Source organism: Cyprinus carpio, chromosome A15, assembly GCF_018340385.1.
Source record: "Cyprinus carpio isolate SPL01 chromosome A15, ASM1834038v1, whole genome shotgun sequence".
NCBI classification, from domain to species: domain Eukaryota; kingdom Metazoa; phylum Chordata; class Actinopteri; order Cypriniformes; family Cyprinidae; genus Cyprinus; species Cyprinus carpio.
Window position 1 is genome coordinate 18,969,254 of NC_056586.1, and position 13,620 is coordinate 18,982,873.

A 13,620-nucleotide genomic window follows, 5' to 3' on the forward strand; every position below is an offset into this window, starting at 1 on the left:
AATAAGGAACTACCTACGTACATATAAAGTTTCCCTAGACGAGGTCCCACCCTCAGTCACTGATGATTGTCTTATACAGTTCAGAGGAAACAAATGTCAGCTATCTTTAATTTATGGAAGGTTACTAGCAGCTACTTCCCCTTCTACAAAGTTGATCAGAGAGGAATGGGACCGAGAGATTGGAGTTGGAATCTCTGAGGAGGTTTGGCAGAGTGGCTTGGAGGATATTGATAAACAATCGGTCAACACTAGACTATGCCTCATTCAGTTTAAGGTTCTACATAGATTACACTTCTCTAAAAAGATAGAAATTATATAGGATTTTTCCCAATATCTCTCCTATTTGTGATAAATGTAAAACAGAGGATGCTGATTTGGCTCATAGTTTTATTTTCTGTCATAAAATACAGGGATTCTGGTGTGAGCTATTTAAAGTGCTTTCAGATATTCTTAATGTGAACTTGGCTCCAGACCCTGTGCTCATTATATTAGGGCATTGTAATTATACATGTTCATTGAACAGTGCTCAACAGAAATTCCTTACATTGTTATTATTGTTTTGGAAAAAGGTTAATCCTCCCGTGATCAAACTATGGCTTGAGGAACTGATATCTACTCTGCACTTGGAACGAACCAGATATCTTTTAAAAGGCAACATTAAACAATTTCACAAGATTTGGGACCCTTTCTTCTGTTACTTCAAAAGTAATTATATTCCTTAATTCAGTGTATTGTAACTTAAGTTATTTTGAATGTCACTGTATTGTATATTAACAGGCTTGGGATGGGGTGTTAAATTTTTTTTTTTTTTTTTGTGCATATAAGAAAATTAATCCTGGATAATGTGATTATTGTAAGGTGTTTCTGATAATTGAATAAAAATTAATTCGACAAAAAAAAAAAAAAAAGTGTAGATTCAGAGAAAGACTGTGACAGATAACGGTCAGTTCTGATACAGTATACCTGGCAATTATGGGATTTGATAGGTATTTACATGGAAAAACAATGACAAGGTAGAGCATTGGAATGAAAATCGCATTCTGTGTGAATGGCCCCTAAGGTTGTTCTCAGCAGGTCCAAGAGCAATGAGAAGATGTTGCAGCCAAACAGTGAAAAGGTTACAGTGGCGATATTGGTAGAATATTGCATACTTCTCAGCCAGTCAGATTCGACGACTAGAAGTAGTAGTAGTCTTTTTTTCTGTCTTATTTTTATTTTTTTTAACTATTAGAATGTTTTTAAAATCTGTATATCAAATGTCCCGGAATATAATTTGCACCTCCTTATTTATTTTTATGTTTTTATTATTATTATTATTTAAAAGAAGACAAGTCAATAGCTGTACTTTTGTACATCTGATATACATTTTGTTGTCTTAATGTAATGATTTAGAGGTTAAGAACTACATGGTAATTTTTTCACTGTCTCAGAGGAACTAAATCATCTGAGCATCAGGCCATTGTCTTCATAATTTACATGTCAGATATAAACAAACATTACCAGCACATCTCATTGTAAAGGGACAGAATGTACTTTAACAGTAGCCTGTAAAACAAAATAAGTGTGGCAGGTTTGCTTCTCGTTATTCTTCATTATATTTTTTTAACTATCCAGTTATTGCTATTATTATAGTTATAGTATATTCTTATAACATTAAATGCAATATTTTCTACATACAAAAAAAGGCCCATATTGAAGGACTAATATTCATCATGCCAGTGGGAAATGTTAACTTTATAAAGAATTTTGTAATAGTCTGCTTTCCTGGACTTCAGCCTCATTACTATGGCTTTGTATCAGCAACCCCATCATTTATTGTTTGAGAACAGAAGAAATCAAAAATATACTAAGAATAAAAAATTCAAAATAAACAAATTGGTATTCCTTTACAGTTGATCTGATGTACTTCATTTAATGAGTTGGCCAAACAGTTGCTGTTGTCATAAAGCCATCAATTCTAGATATCTCTATAGTACAAAATATACAACAAATTTCAGTAAGAGTTTATGGACTACACTGAAGTCTTTTGAAGGGCTACTGAAAATCTGATCTATCTTTTTTTCTTTCCTTTTTTTTTTTGCTTCTTCTGCTGTAACATTATTTGCGTAGCTAATAATATATTGTAGACAATATGGTATTGATATGCAATATGTAGGCCTTGTGTTGGCACTCTAAATAGGAATTTTTCCACTCTGCAGCTCAAATTTAATTTAATTAATCATATACATCATATAAATCCATATAAATTCATTATGTAATGTTATACAAATGTAAAAATAAAAATTGTGAATGATATGCCATATAATTATGATTCAAGGTGACCTCTCTGAGTAGTTGTAATTTACTTCGAACACACCATTTTTGTCACAAATGAAACACAAACCGCAAATTATTTTATCTTAGTTTCTGTTAATGTTGCAGAGAAAACTGGCTTCTCTTGTTGAAAATGTTGTATTTGTTGATAATATTCTGTATAATATTGTTATAGTTTAGGAAGTGCTATGTGCACACAACTAGTGCAGTGCACCAAAAAACTTTAAATAAACCAGAAGCGGTAATGAGTGAGAATGCCAGCATTTTCTCATGCACTTGAAAATTGTTGCATTCACACATAAGAGTCTCTCAAGGTGATGATACTGTCAGTGTCTGTGTCTTGTGTTTTGCTCCCCATTACCCAGTTTCTCCCGTGTTTTGATTGTTCATTGATTTCAGGTGCGTCCAATTACGTTCCATGTGTATTTAAGCCCTGTGTTTCCTGAGTCCTGCATGCTGTCTTAAATGTCTATCAAGTTGTGCCACATGTGTGTTCCCTGTGATTTTGGTCTTTAAAGAAGTTGATTGTTCAAGACCTCCTTCGTCTCCGCGCTCCTTTGTATCCTCGTTTCTACACAGTAGGCAAACCGTAACAGAAAACAGCACCTACAACATAAACGGCGCCCCTTTTCCCTGTTTTGTTTCCGTTTTTTCAAGAGTTTTTTGTTTTCCATTTTCCCCACCGTGAACCATGGAAATTGCCACTCGGGCCAACTACCATCGCCCCGTGGACCTCCCAGACACCACTGGACTGTGCTGGAGGGAAGGTATCCTCTGGTGTCTGGAGAGTGTCCGGCCCCAATTCCACTCTTTTGTCAAGCCTACCAGCCGTTCCTCAGTCAAGCCCGCCAGCTGCTCAGAAATCGAAATCGCATTCACTCTCAAGCCTTCAGCTGACAGCTGCAATCTCCTTCACCTCCTTTACCCTGAATCTGCTCCAGTGTCAGCTCCAGCCCCTGAGTCTGCTCCAGTGTCGGCTCCAGCCCCTGAGTCCACTCAAGTGTCTGCTCCAGCCCCTGAGTCTGCTCCAGTGTTGGCTCCAGCCCCCACGTCCAGCCCAGGGAGGGCTCCAGTCCCCACATCCAGCCCAGGGAGGGCCTCAGGGGTCGTTATTTTCCCCAAGGATTTTTTTTGGGGGGGGGGGGTGGTAATAGTGATCCATCCATAGAGGTCGGGCAAATTGCTTAGGTGTGGCCTTCCGAACTGTCTGCTCCGCCATGGCCCCCTGACAATATGAGGATAAAAAAATGATGACAAAATATTCATTTTTGGGTGAACTATCCCATTAAGAGATGTATTTCTCATACTCATTCACTAAATTTGCTCCTCAAAGTCATAATTTTCAAGGCAAAAGAAGTAATTATTTCTGCTGTCAGTGTCCCTGGAGGAACTGCGTCATCGGTGTATCAGGCCATGGTCTTTCATAATTTACATTTCAGATATAAACAAATGGAGACAAGCACATCTCAGTGTAAGGAGCAGAATGCACTTTAACAGAAGCCTGTGAAACTAGAGTGGCAGGTTGTTTCTCTTCTTTCTTTATTATTATTTGCTAAACTGGCTATTCTTATATAGGTGTAGTGTATTTGATCAGTATTGTATTTGGGATTATAAAATCAAAATACTGTTTTATGAAGTGTATTTATTGTAAAGTTGTATTTATTATACTAATATTAAATACAGATTTTTTTTTTCTCAAACAGAAGATGAAAAGGCACATAAAATATTTCTCTAAGCACTAATATTCATCATGTCAGTGGGAAACATTAGCTTTGTAAAGGATTTTGTGATAGTTGGCTTTCCTGGACTTCAGCTTCATTACTATGGGATTGTATCAGCCGCTCTGTTTTTTGTTTATGTTTGTACATTGGCTGGAAATGCTGTATTTTTTGTTTTGTTTGTAATGACTAAGAGCCTACAGAAACCTGTTTATTATTGCATTATAAATCTAGTTGTGTGTGATGTACTATTCAGCACCACAACATTACCAAAGATAATTAACAGGTACTGGTTCCAAGATGGAACCATTTCATTCTTTGGTTGTTTTGTTCAGATGTTCTTTGTGCATTATTTAGGCAGTGTTGGTTCTTATGCTCTGGCTGTAATGGCTGTAGATCGCTATGCAGCAATTTGTTACCCCCTTCAATATCATAGACTCATGACAAACCGAAATGTACTCAATCTGATTCTGGGCTGTTGGATTTTGGGTTTAGTAGGTCCCTTAATGATGGCCATTCGAGCTTATCCTCTCCCTTATTGTGCAGAAAACACCATTATACACTGTTACTGTGATCATGTTTCTATTACAACACTGGCATGCACTGACAGATCACTGTATAGTATTTCAGCCCTAATCAATGCTCTTGCAGTACTACTTGGCTCTCTTGCTGTTATCATTTACTCTTACTGCTCCATCTTTGTGGCAGTTATGCGAATTTCAAGCACTCGAGGAAGGATGAAGACTTTTTCCACCTGCAGTCCTCAACTCATCATAATTGCCCTCTTTTTCCTACCCAGGTGTTTTATTTATTTGTCCGGCAACATTGGTATAAAATTCAACACTGATTTGAGATTAGTTATTATTATGATGTATAGCCTATTGCCACCCATGATCAACCCCCTCATTTATTGTTTAAGAACAGATGAGGTAAAAAGGATTTTAAGACGATTCAAAAAGAGGAAAATTGGCATTTCTTTACTTTTGCTCTGATATGCTATATTTAATAAGTTGCCACAATGGTGCAGAAAAAAATGGCTTATGGTAAACATAGATAAATAAAAATAATATTTACCGCTGTAAATTAACATTTGCAGGAAAAAAAGTGACTTTTCCTGAATACTAATAAAAAAATGTCTGAATGCGCACCAGAAAACTAGATATAAATACTTTTTTTTGTAGGCATGTGAATATCTCAAGGCTTTTTTTTTTTTTTTTTTTTTTTCTCAAATTTAACTTTAGTAACTTTGGTCTTGTAGAACTTGCTTTATTCAGTAATAATTCCAGTGTCACAGATAGATAAAGTTGGCATGCTTAGGCAGCCAATGACATCAACAGCAAAAACAGGACAGAGAATATTTTTTCCCATTGTTATTCAATATATCACACATCTGCCGTCATATCAACATGCACCAGAATCTAGTTATTTCATCTAATTTTATCTGAAATAAAATTCATCTAGCATTAAATGTTGCTCCTATTAAAAGCATAAAAGATGTGGTCCCATCTCAGGTGTCTTGACCTTCTTGACCTTTTCCAAAAATTAAAATAAAGTCATTATTTTGATATAATATATTGAATTGTATTCTGTTATTTTTTTGTAGCTGCAGAGCACAAAGTTGTATGGCTTTTATGTTTACTTAATGGTGTGGTTCTTTTTTTAGAGCTTGACAACCTATGAGCTATTATTATGGGAAAGAGTTGGCTGAATAATATTCAATAATTTTTTGTGTTCCGTGTTACAAATGATATCTTATGGGTTTGGATTGACATGAAGGTGAATAAATAATGACAGAATTATAATTTGGGGTGAACTATTTCTTTAAGAGATGTAGAAAATTTGACATCCTCATTTACATTAACAGTAACTGCTGGATTTGCTTCAGTAATGTTTGTCAAAGCCATTTTGGGGGGGGGGGGGGGTCACTTTAACAACTTCATACTTTGATCCTTTACATGATAAAGCTTGCACTATCGCCATTATACTGATAGATAAAGTCGGATGCCCTGTGCTACATGACAAAACTCTCACACATAGCCGGGTAATGAAAATAACATTTTACATAATAGGAGATCTTGCAAATTGTTTCAATAAAACCTTTTGCAAAAACCTCTTCCCCGTCATTCTTTTAATCCAACTAACTATACAGTGCTGCTCAGTATTGTCAGAAAATATGGCAAGCGGCAGTTCTGACACAATGATAAAGACTATATTGGTGGATGGAATTATTATTCAATACATGTCACATCTGCTGTAATGCCAACATGCACTGGAATCTAGTTATTTAATCTAAATGTATCCAACAGAAAATTAATCTAGCATGAAAAATTACTTATTTTTAACACAAAATCTGGTCCCACCTAAGAGGTCTTGACCTTTTTAATTGTTTTCAACAAAAAAAAATCCAAATTTTTAATGTAATGCTAAATTGATATTCCATGAGCACACTGCAAAGTTAGACTGTTGACTTTATGATTCCTGTATGGTATATTTAGGTTCTTTTTTCAGCTTGGCAGCTGTAGCCACTATAGACTTTGGTAAAAACTTCGTGAAAAATTATTCAATAATATTCCTTTGGGTTCCGTGTTAAAAAAAAATAGCATATGGGTTTGGAATGACATGAGGGTGAGTAAATAATGACATAACTGTCATTTTGGGGTGAACCATTAGAGATGTTTAAAATAACAATTCTGTCATCATTTACTTAACATTAATCATATAGGCTTGCTCCAACCTGTATGTTTTGCTTTCTTCTGTTGAACACAAAATAAGATATTCTAAAGAATGTGTGTTCCTGATAGCCAATGTCTTTCATTTTCAACAACATGAGGATGAGAAAATGATGACAAAATATTCATTTTTGGGTGAACTATTCCATTAAGAGATGTTTTTATCATCCTCATTCACTAAATTTGCTCCTCAAAGTCATAATTTTCAAAGCAAAAGAAGTAATTGTTCCTGCTGTCAGTGTCCCTGGAGGAACTGCATCATCTGTGTATCAGGCCATTGTCTTTCATAATTTACATTTCAGATATAAACAAATGGAGACAAGCACATCTCAGTGTAAGGAGCAGAATGTACTTTAACAGAAGCCTGTGAAACTAGAGTGGCAGGTTGTTTCTCTTCTTTCTTTATTATTATTTGCTAAACTGGCTATTCTTATATAGGTGTAGTGTATTTGATCAGTATTGTATTTGGGATTATAAAATCAAAACACTGTTTTATGAAGTGTATTTATTGTAAAGTTGTAATTATTATACTAACATTAAATATTGTTTTTTTTTTCTCAAACAGAAGATGAAAAGGCACATAAAATATTTCTCTAAGCACTAATATTCATCATGTCAGTGGGAAACATTAGCTTTGTAAAGGATTTTGTGATAGTTGGCTTTCCTGGACTTCAGCTTCATTACTATGGGATTGTATCAGCCGTTATGTTTTTTGTTTATGTTTGTACATTGGCTGGAAATGCTGTGTTTTTTGTTTTGTTTGTAATGACTAAGAGCCTACAGAAACCTGTTTATTATTGCATTATAAATCTAGTTGTGTGTGATGTACTATTCAGCATCACAACATTACCAAAGATAATTAACAGGTACTGGTTCCAAGATGGAACCATTTCATTCTTTGGTTGTTTTGTTCAGATGTTCTTTGTGCATTATTTAGGCGGTGTTGGTTCTTATGCTCTGGCTGTAATGGCTGTAGATCGCTATGCAGCAATTTGTTACCCCCTTCAATATCATAGACTCATGACAAACCGAAATGTACTCAATCTGATTCTGGGCTGTTGGATTTTGGGTTTAGTAGGTCCCTTAATGATGGCCATTCGAGCTTACCCTCTCCCTTATTGTGCAGAAAACACCATTATACACTGTTACTGTGATCATGTTTCTATTACAACACTGGCATGCACTGATAGATCACTGTATAGTATTCCAGCCCTTATCAATGCTCTTGCAGTACTGCTTTGCTCTCTTGCTGTTATCGTTTACTCTTACTGCTCCATCTTTGTGGCAGTTATGGGAATTTCAAGCACTCGAGGAAGGATGAAGACCTTCTCCACCTGCAGTCCTCAACTCATCATAATTGCTCTCTTTTTCCTACCCAGGTGTTTTATTTATTTGTCCAGCAACATTGGTATAAAATTCAACACTGATTTGAGATTAGTTATTATTATGATGTATAGCCTATTGCCACCCATGATCAACCCCCTCATTTATTGTTTAAGAACAGATGAGGTAAAAAAGATTTTAAGACGATTCAAAAAGAGGAAAATTGGCATTTCTTTACTTTTGCTCTGATATACTATATTTAATAAGTTGCCACAATGTTTCAGAAAAATGGCTTATGGTAAACATAGATAAATAAAAATTATATTTTAAAAAATTATAATAATATTTATACACAGTAAATTAACATTTGAAAAAAAAAAACATACCCTTAATAAATACAAAAAAAAAATCAATCAACACCAAAAAAAAAAATATAAATAAATACTTTTTTGTAGGCATGTGAATGTTTTATTATTTTTTTTTAATTTAACTTTAGTAACTTTGGTCTTGTAGAACTTGTTTTATTCAGTAATAATTCCAGTGTCACAGATAGATAAAGTTGGCATGCTTAGGCAGCCAATGACATCAACTGCAAAAACAGGACAGAGAATATTTTTTCCCATTGTTATTCAATATATCACACATCTGCCGTCATATCAACATGCACCAGAATCTAGTTATTTCATCTAATTTTATCTGAAATAAAATTCATCTAGCATTAAATGTTGCTCCTATTAAAAGCATAAAAGATGTGGTCCCATCTCAGGTGTCTTGACCTTCTTGACCTTTTCCAAAAATTAAAATAAAGTCATTATTTTGATATAATGTATTGAATTGTATTCTGTTATTTATTGTAGCTGCAGAGCACAAAGTTGTATGGCTTTTATGTTAACTTTATGGTGTGGTTCTTTTTTAGAGCTTGACAACCTATGAACTATTATTATGGGAAAGAGTTGGCTGTACAATATTCAATAATTTTTTGTGTTCCATGTTACAAATGATATCTTATGGGTTTGGATTGACATGAAGGTGAATAAATAATGACAGAATTATAATTTGGGGTGAACTATTTCTTTAAGAAATGTAGCCTATTTGACATCCTCATTCACATTAACAGTAACTGCTGGATTTGCTTCAGTAATGTTTGTCAAAGCCATAACTGTCAGGGTCAGTTGGCAACAACCTAAAGCAGGAAAATCAGGAAGGACATCAAAACATATTTGTTTTGAAATTTTGATTAAGAATGACATTTTAGACATTAGGAACTTTATTGTAATTTTGTCACTGTCCCTGGAGAAACTGCATCATGTGTAACAGGCCAGAGTTTTCAGAATTTACATGTCAGATATAAATAAACTGAGACCAGCATATCTCAGTGTAAGGAGCAGAATGTACTTTAACAGTAGCCTGTGAAGCAAGTGTGGCAGGTTTGCTTCTCTTTAATCTACAATTGGTAATTGTTATTATTATAGTTAGAGTGTACTCTATGACAAGTACATTATAACATTAAGGCACTTTTTTTTTCCAAGCTGCAAAATTTTGTACTGCACGTTCTTCATACAGAAAATGAAAAGACTCAACTGATATTCATCATGTTAGTGGGAAACATCAGCTCTGTGAAGGATTTTGTCATAGTCGGCTTTCCTGGACTTCAGCCTCATTACTATGGCCTCATAGCAGCTGTTCTGTTTCTTGTTTATGTGTTTACATTGGTGGGAAATGCTGTATTTGTTACAGCTTTTGTAACAACTAAGAGCCTTCAGAGGCCTGTATATTATTTCATTATAAATCTAGTTGTGTGTGATGTACTCTTCAGCACAGCAACATTACCAAAGATAATCAGCAGGTACTGGTTCCAAGATGGAACCATTTCATTCTTGGGTTGTTTTGTTCAGATGTTCTTTGTGCATTATTTAGGTGGTGTTTGTTCAAATGTTCTGGTAGTAATGGCTATGGATCGCTTTGCAGCAATTTGTTATCCACTTCAATATCACAGCATCATGACAAACCAAAATGTATTCATTTTGATCATTGGCTCTTGGATTTTGAGTTTAGCAGGACCCTTAATGATAGTCATCCGGGCGTACCCTCTCCCTTATTGTGCAGAAAACACCATTATACACTGTTACTGTGATCATGTGTCCGTTACAACATTGACATGTACTGACAGATCACTGTATAGTATTCCAGCCCTCATTTATGCCCTTGTAGTACTAGTAGGCTCCTTTGCTGTTATTATATTCTCTTACTGCTCCATCTTTGTGGCAGTTATGCGAATTTCAAGCACTCAAGGAAGGATGAAGACTTTCTCCACCTGCAGTCCTCAACTCATCATAATTGCCCTCTATTTTCTACCCAGGTGTCTTATTTATTTATTTGGCAACATTGGTGTGAAGTACAGTACTGATTTGCGATTACTCATTGTTATGATGTATAACCTACTACCACCCATGATCAATCCCCTGATTTATTGTTTGAGAACAGAAGAGGTAAAAAAGATTTTAAAAAGACCATTTCAGAAGAAACAAATTGGCATTCCTTTACAGTCGGTCTAACATGCTTGATTTATCGAGTTTGACAAACTGTAGTCAAGCACTAGATAATATTCCCATATTTAGAAACATGAAACAGATTCCAGTAAGTGTTGGAAATGTTCTAATCAGTCTGGGTACTCATATGTGGTACAGTCTGCTCCCATCTGTTGTCAATCCAATGATTTACTGCTTCAGAACCAAAGAGATCAAAGATGCATTAAGGAGGAAAATTAGACAGAGACAACTTAGTATGCAGAGGACCACGCTGTTGGGCAGAGCCTAAAATATTTCAGTGTTGTGTTGTTTACACTATACACACTCAATAATACTCAACAATATGAAAAATATTAAGATTAGTACTTTAAAAGGTACATATTACTACCTAAAGAGTACATATCATCCTCTTTTGAAAGGGTACTAGCACAATGACAACCTTTGACTAATTTTTCTGAGAGTGTACCATTTTGTTTTACAGATATTTCCTATTACCTTATTATTCTGTCTGTGAATCTTCTGATAAGACCAATGTCTTTACGTAAATGATTCTTTTTACAAAGGCATTCGTGATATAATTAATGTTAAAGTTCTGGGCTGTAGTGATGAATTTCTGAAAATACAGTATATAAAACTTTATACTTCATTTATAAACCAAATATTTCTTTCTTTCATTTCCTTTGCAAAATGTGTTTCTTTTGTTAAATGGTATTAATGTTTACCATGTAATCCTTTTCCTGAATTGTTTCTTGCCATTTTTTTGAACTTGGAAATAACCAGAAAGTTTATTTCTTCAGTTTATTAAAAACATAACTAAGAAAATATATAAAATGAGTGAGAAATATGAAATATTCTAGACTATTGTGTGCTTCAATAGGCTAAGATGCAGTTAAAAGGATAATAGATAATAGACAAAGTAAAAATAGAATATATGTCCTAAAGGCCCTTGCCCTTGTTCTACTTACAAGAATTTTTTTTCGGTCTATAATTTTATGATAGTAATACTTGTCTGTATTAATGGAGGACTATTGCTATCAGTGTGGACTTCTGATGTGGATCTTCTTCCTTTTCCTCTGACTGCCATATAGTTTCTGCCTGACGTTATGAATTTTGTGTGACTTCAAAGCATGTACAGGAAGATAGCTATCCTTCCAATGATGTGCCCCAAATTATCATGTCATATACAAAATAAACCGTCATTTTGGAATGAATTTGAACAAACCAATTATTTTGGAATGATTCATAGTTATTTAATTTGAATATTAACAAAACACCAGAATGTAGACTACATTCGCAGTCTCAAAGATGGACTATTTAATTAACATAGGCCTATATTTATTAATGATCCAATTAAAAATAATAATAATACCATGCTGACAAACTAAACTAATATATAATAAATTAGCAAATATATCATTAAAATATAAATAAAGCCTGCTGGATTGTCCCTTGGCATTCAAAAGCGTACAAATGGCATTTCAAATGCGCCTTTAACACACATAAAATATGACTGTATAGACTGTAAAGAGCCCAAAACATACAGTTTGACAAATAAATAAATTTGCATTGTCCATTTAGCAAAATAACATATATAAAATATGACTGTATAGACTGTAAAGAGCCCAAAACATACAGTTTGATATGTCTCATCACGTGTCTCTCGTCACCAAGGGAAGAGTTCATATACAGATGAGTCAATAAATTTCTGTTAGTATAGAGGTGCATTGGACAGAAGAGTTTCACTCCTTCCAAATGTAAGGTTACTCTGTGATATGAAGCCATGCAGGCTAAAGAATTCATTTGAGTTATTGGTTTATTTTAGAAAATGTGAAGCACATTCTGCTTAACTACCCATTTCATGGCTTTATGAAATAATTATCTTTGCATATGATACATATTACTTTGCTGTAATATTTAAAAGTTGATAAACCTTTTTTATCATTGTTTTTTGCTAGTCAAAGACTAGGTGATTTCTGGGGGGTTTTGGAGCAATGGCAGACACCAACTTCTCTCAGATCACTGAATTCTACCTGCTGGGATTTCCAGGACTTCATTCACAGTATTATGGGGCTGTGGGGACCTTTTTACTCTTTGTCTATGTAATACTAGCAAGTGGAAACATTTCAATCATTTCATTTATTCTTTATGAGAGAAGCCTTCATAAACCCACCTACTTGATCTTCTGTAATCTTGCAGTGTGTGATCTTTTGTTTGGAACCATCATATTGCCCAGAGCAGCTGCAAAGTATCTTGCTAAAGATGATTATGTACCATTTCATTTATGTTTAGTGCAAATGTTTTTTGCTCATTACTTAGGGACAGTTAATTCTTTTATTTTACTATTAATGGCCCTGGATCGGTTTGTTGCAGTATGCTACCCACTTCGATATCCTGCTGTTATCACAAACCAGCATACTGCATGCGCGTGCACAGTGTGTTGGCTGTTGATTTTAGGATTTTTACCATTACTTACTTATCAAACTGAAAAACTTCCCTTTTGCACTACAAACATAATAAATCAATGTTTCTGTGATTTCAATTCATTAGCTAGAATTGGCTGCGGAGATAAAACTGAGCTGAGGAGAAATGCTCTAGCTGTATCCTTGTTTGTTCTTTTAGGCCCTCTAATATTCATCATATTTTCCTACATTGCCATCATCAGATCTGTTTTCAAACTCTCAAGTGTTCAGGCCCGATTTAAAACATTTTCGACATGCACCCCTCAGCTTTCAATCATATGCCTTTACTTTTTGCCAAGATGTACTGTGTATATATGTGACGTAACCACCGAAATACCTACAGGTGTTCGGATTATGCTTGTTATGTGGTACAGTATTCTGCCACCCGTTGTTAACCCCATGATTTACTGTTTGAGAACTCAGGAAATCAAGGCCATCTTCATGAAGAGAATGAGAGGGAAAAAAGTTAACCTTCAGCTGAAAGCATTTTCATGTTGAGACAAAGTTATAAGCTTAATGAATCTCTGTACCTAACATGTTGTATGTAATG

At 34.7% G+C, this 13,620-nt stretch overlaps 4 protein-coding genes across 4 annotated transcripts; all 4 read left to right on the top strand.

The window, feature by feature from the left end:
• Nucleotides 1–317: 317 nt before the first annotated feature.
• On the top strand, nucleotides 318–5,328 carry LOC109104510 (olfactory receptor 6N1-like). The gene has a single exon (XM_042771361.1). The coding sequence runs from the start codon at nucleotides 4,064–4,066 to the stop codon at nucleotides 5,021–5,023; it is 960 nt and encodes a 319-aa protein (XP_042627295.1). The 5' UTR covers nucleotides 318–4,063; the 3' UTR covers nucleotides 5,024–5,328.
• A 1,996-nt stretch (nucleotides 5,329–7,324) lies between these two features.
• On the top strand, nucleotides 7,325–8,332 carry LOC109053723 (olfactory receptor 10A3-like). Its single transcript, XM_042771865.1, has one exon. The coding sequence runs from the start codon at nucleotides 7,373–7,375 to the stop codon at nucleotides 8,330–8,332; it is 960 nt and encodes a 319-aa protein (XP_042627799.1). The 5' UTR covers nucleotides 7,325–7,372.
• A 1,266-nt stretch (nucleotides 8,333–9,598) lies between these two features.
• LOC109053722 (olfactory receptor 10A3-like) lies at nucleotides 9,599–10,638 on the top strand. The gene has a single exon (XM_019071046.2). The coding sequence runs from the start codon at nucleotides 9,676–9,678 to the stop codon at nucleotides 10,636–10,638; it is 963 nt and encodes a 320-aa protein (XP_018926591.2). The 5' UTR covers nucleotides 9,599–9,675.
• A 1,841-nt stretch (nucleotides 10,639–12,479) lies between these two features.
• LOC109053721 (olfactory receptor 2AT4-like) lies at nucleotides 12,480–13,568 on the top strand. Its single transcript, XM_019071045.2, has one exon. The coding sequence runs from the start codon at nucleotides 12,603–12,605 to the stop codon at nucleotides 13,566–13,568; it is 966 nt and encodes a 321-aa protein (XP_018926590.1). The 5' UTR covers nucleotides 12,480–12,602.
• The last annotated feature ends 52 nt before the right edge of the window (nucleotides 13,569–13,620 follow it).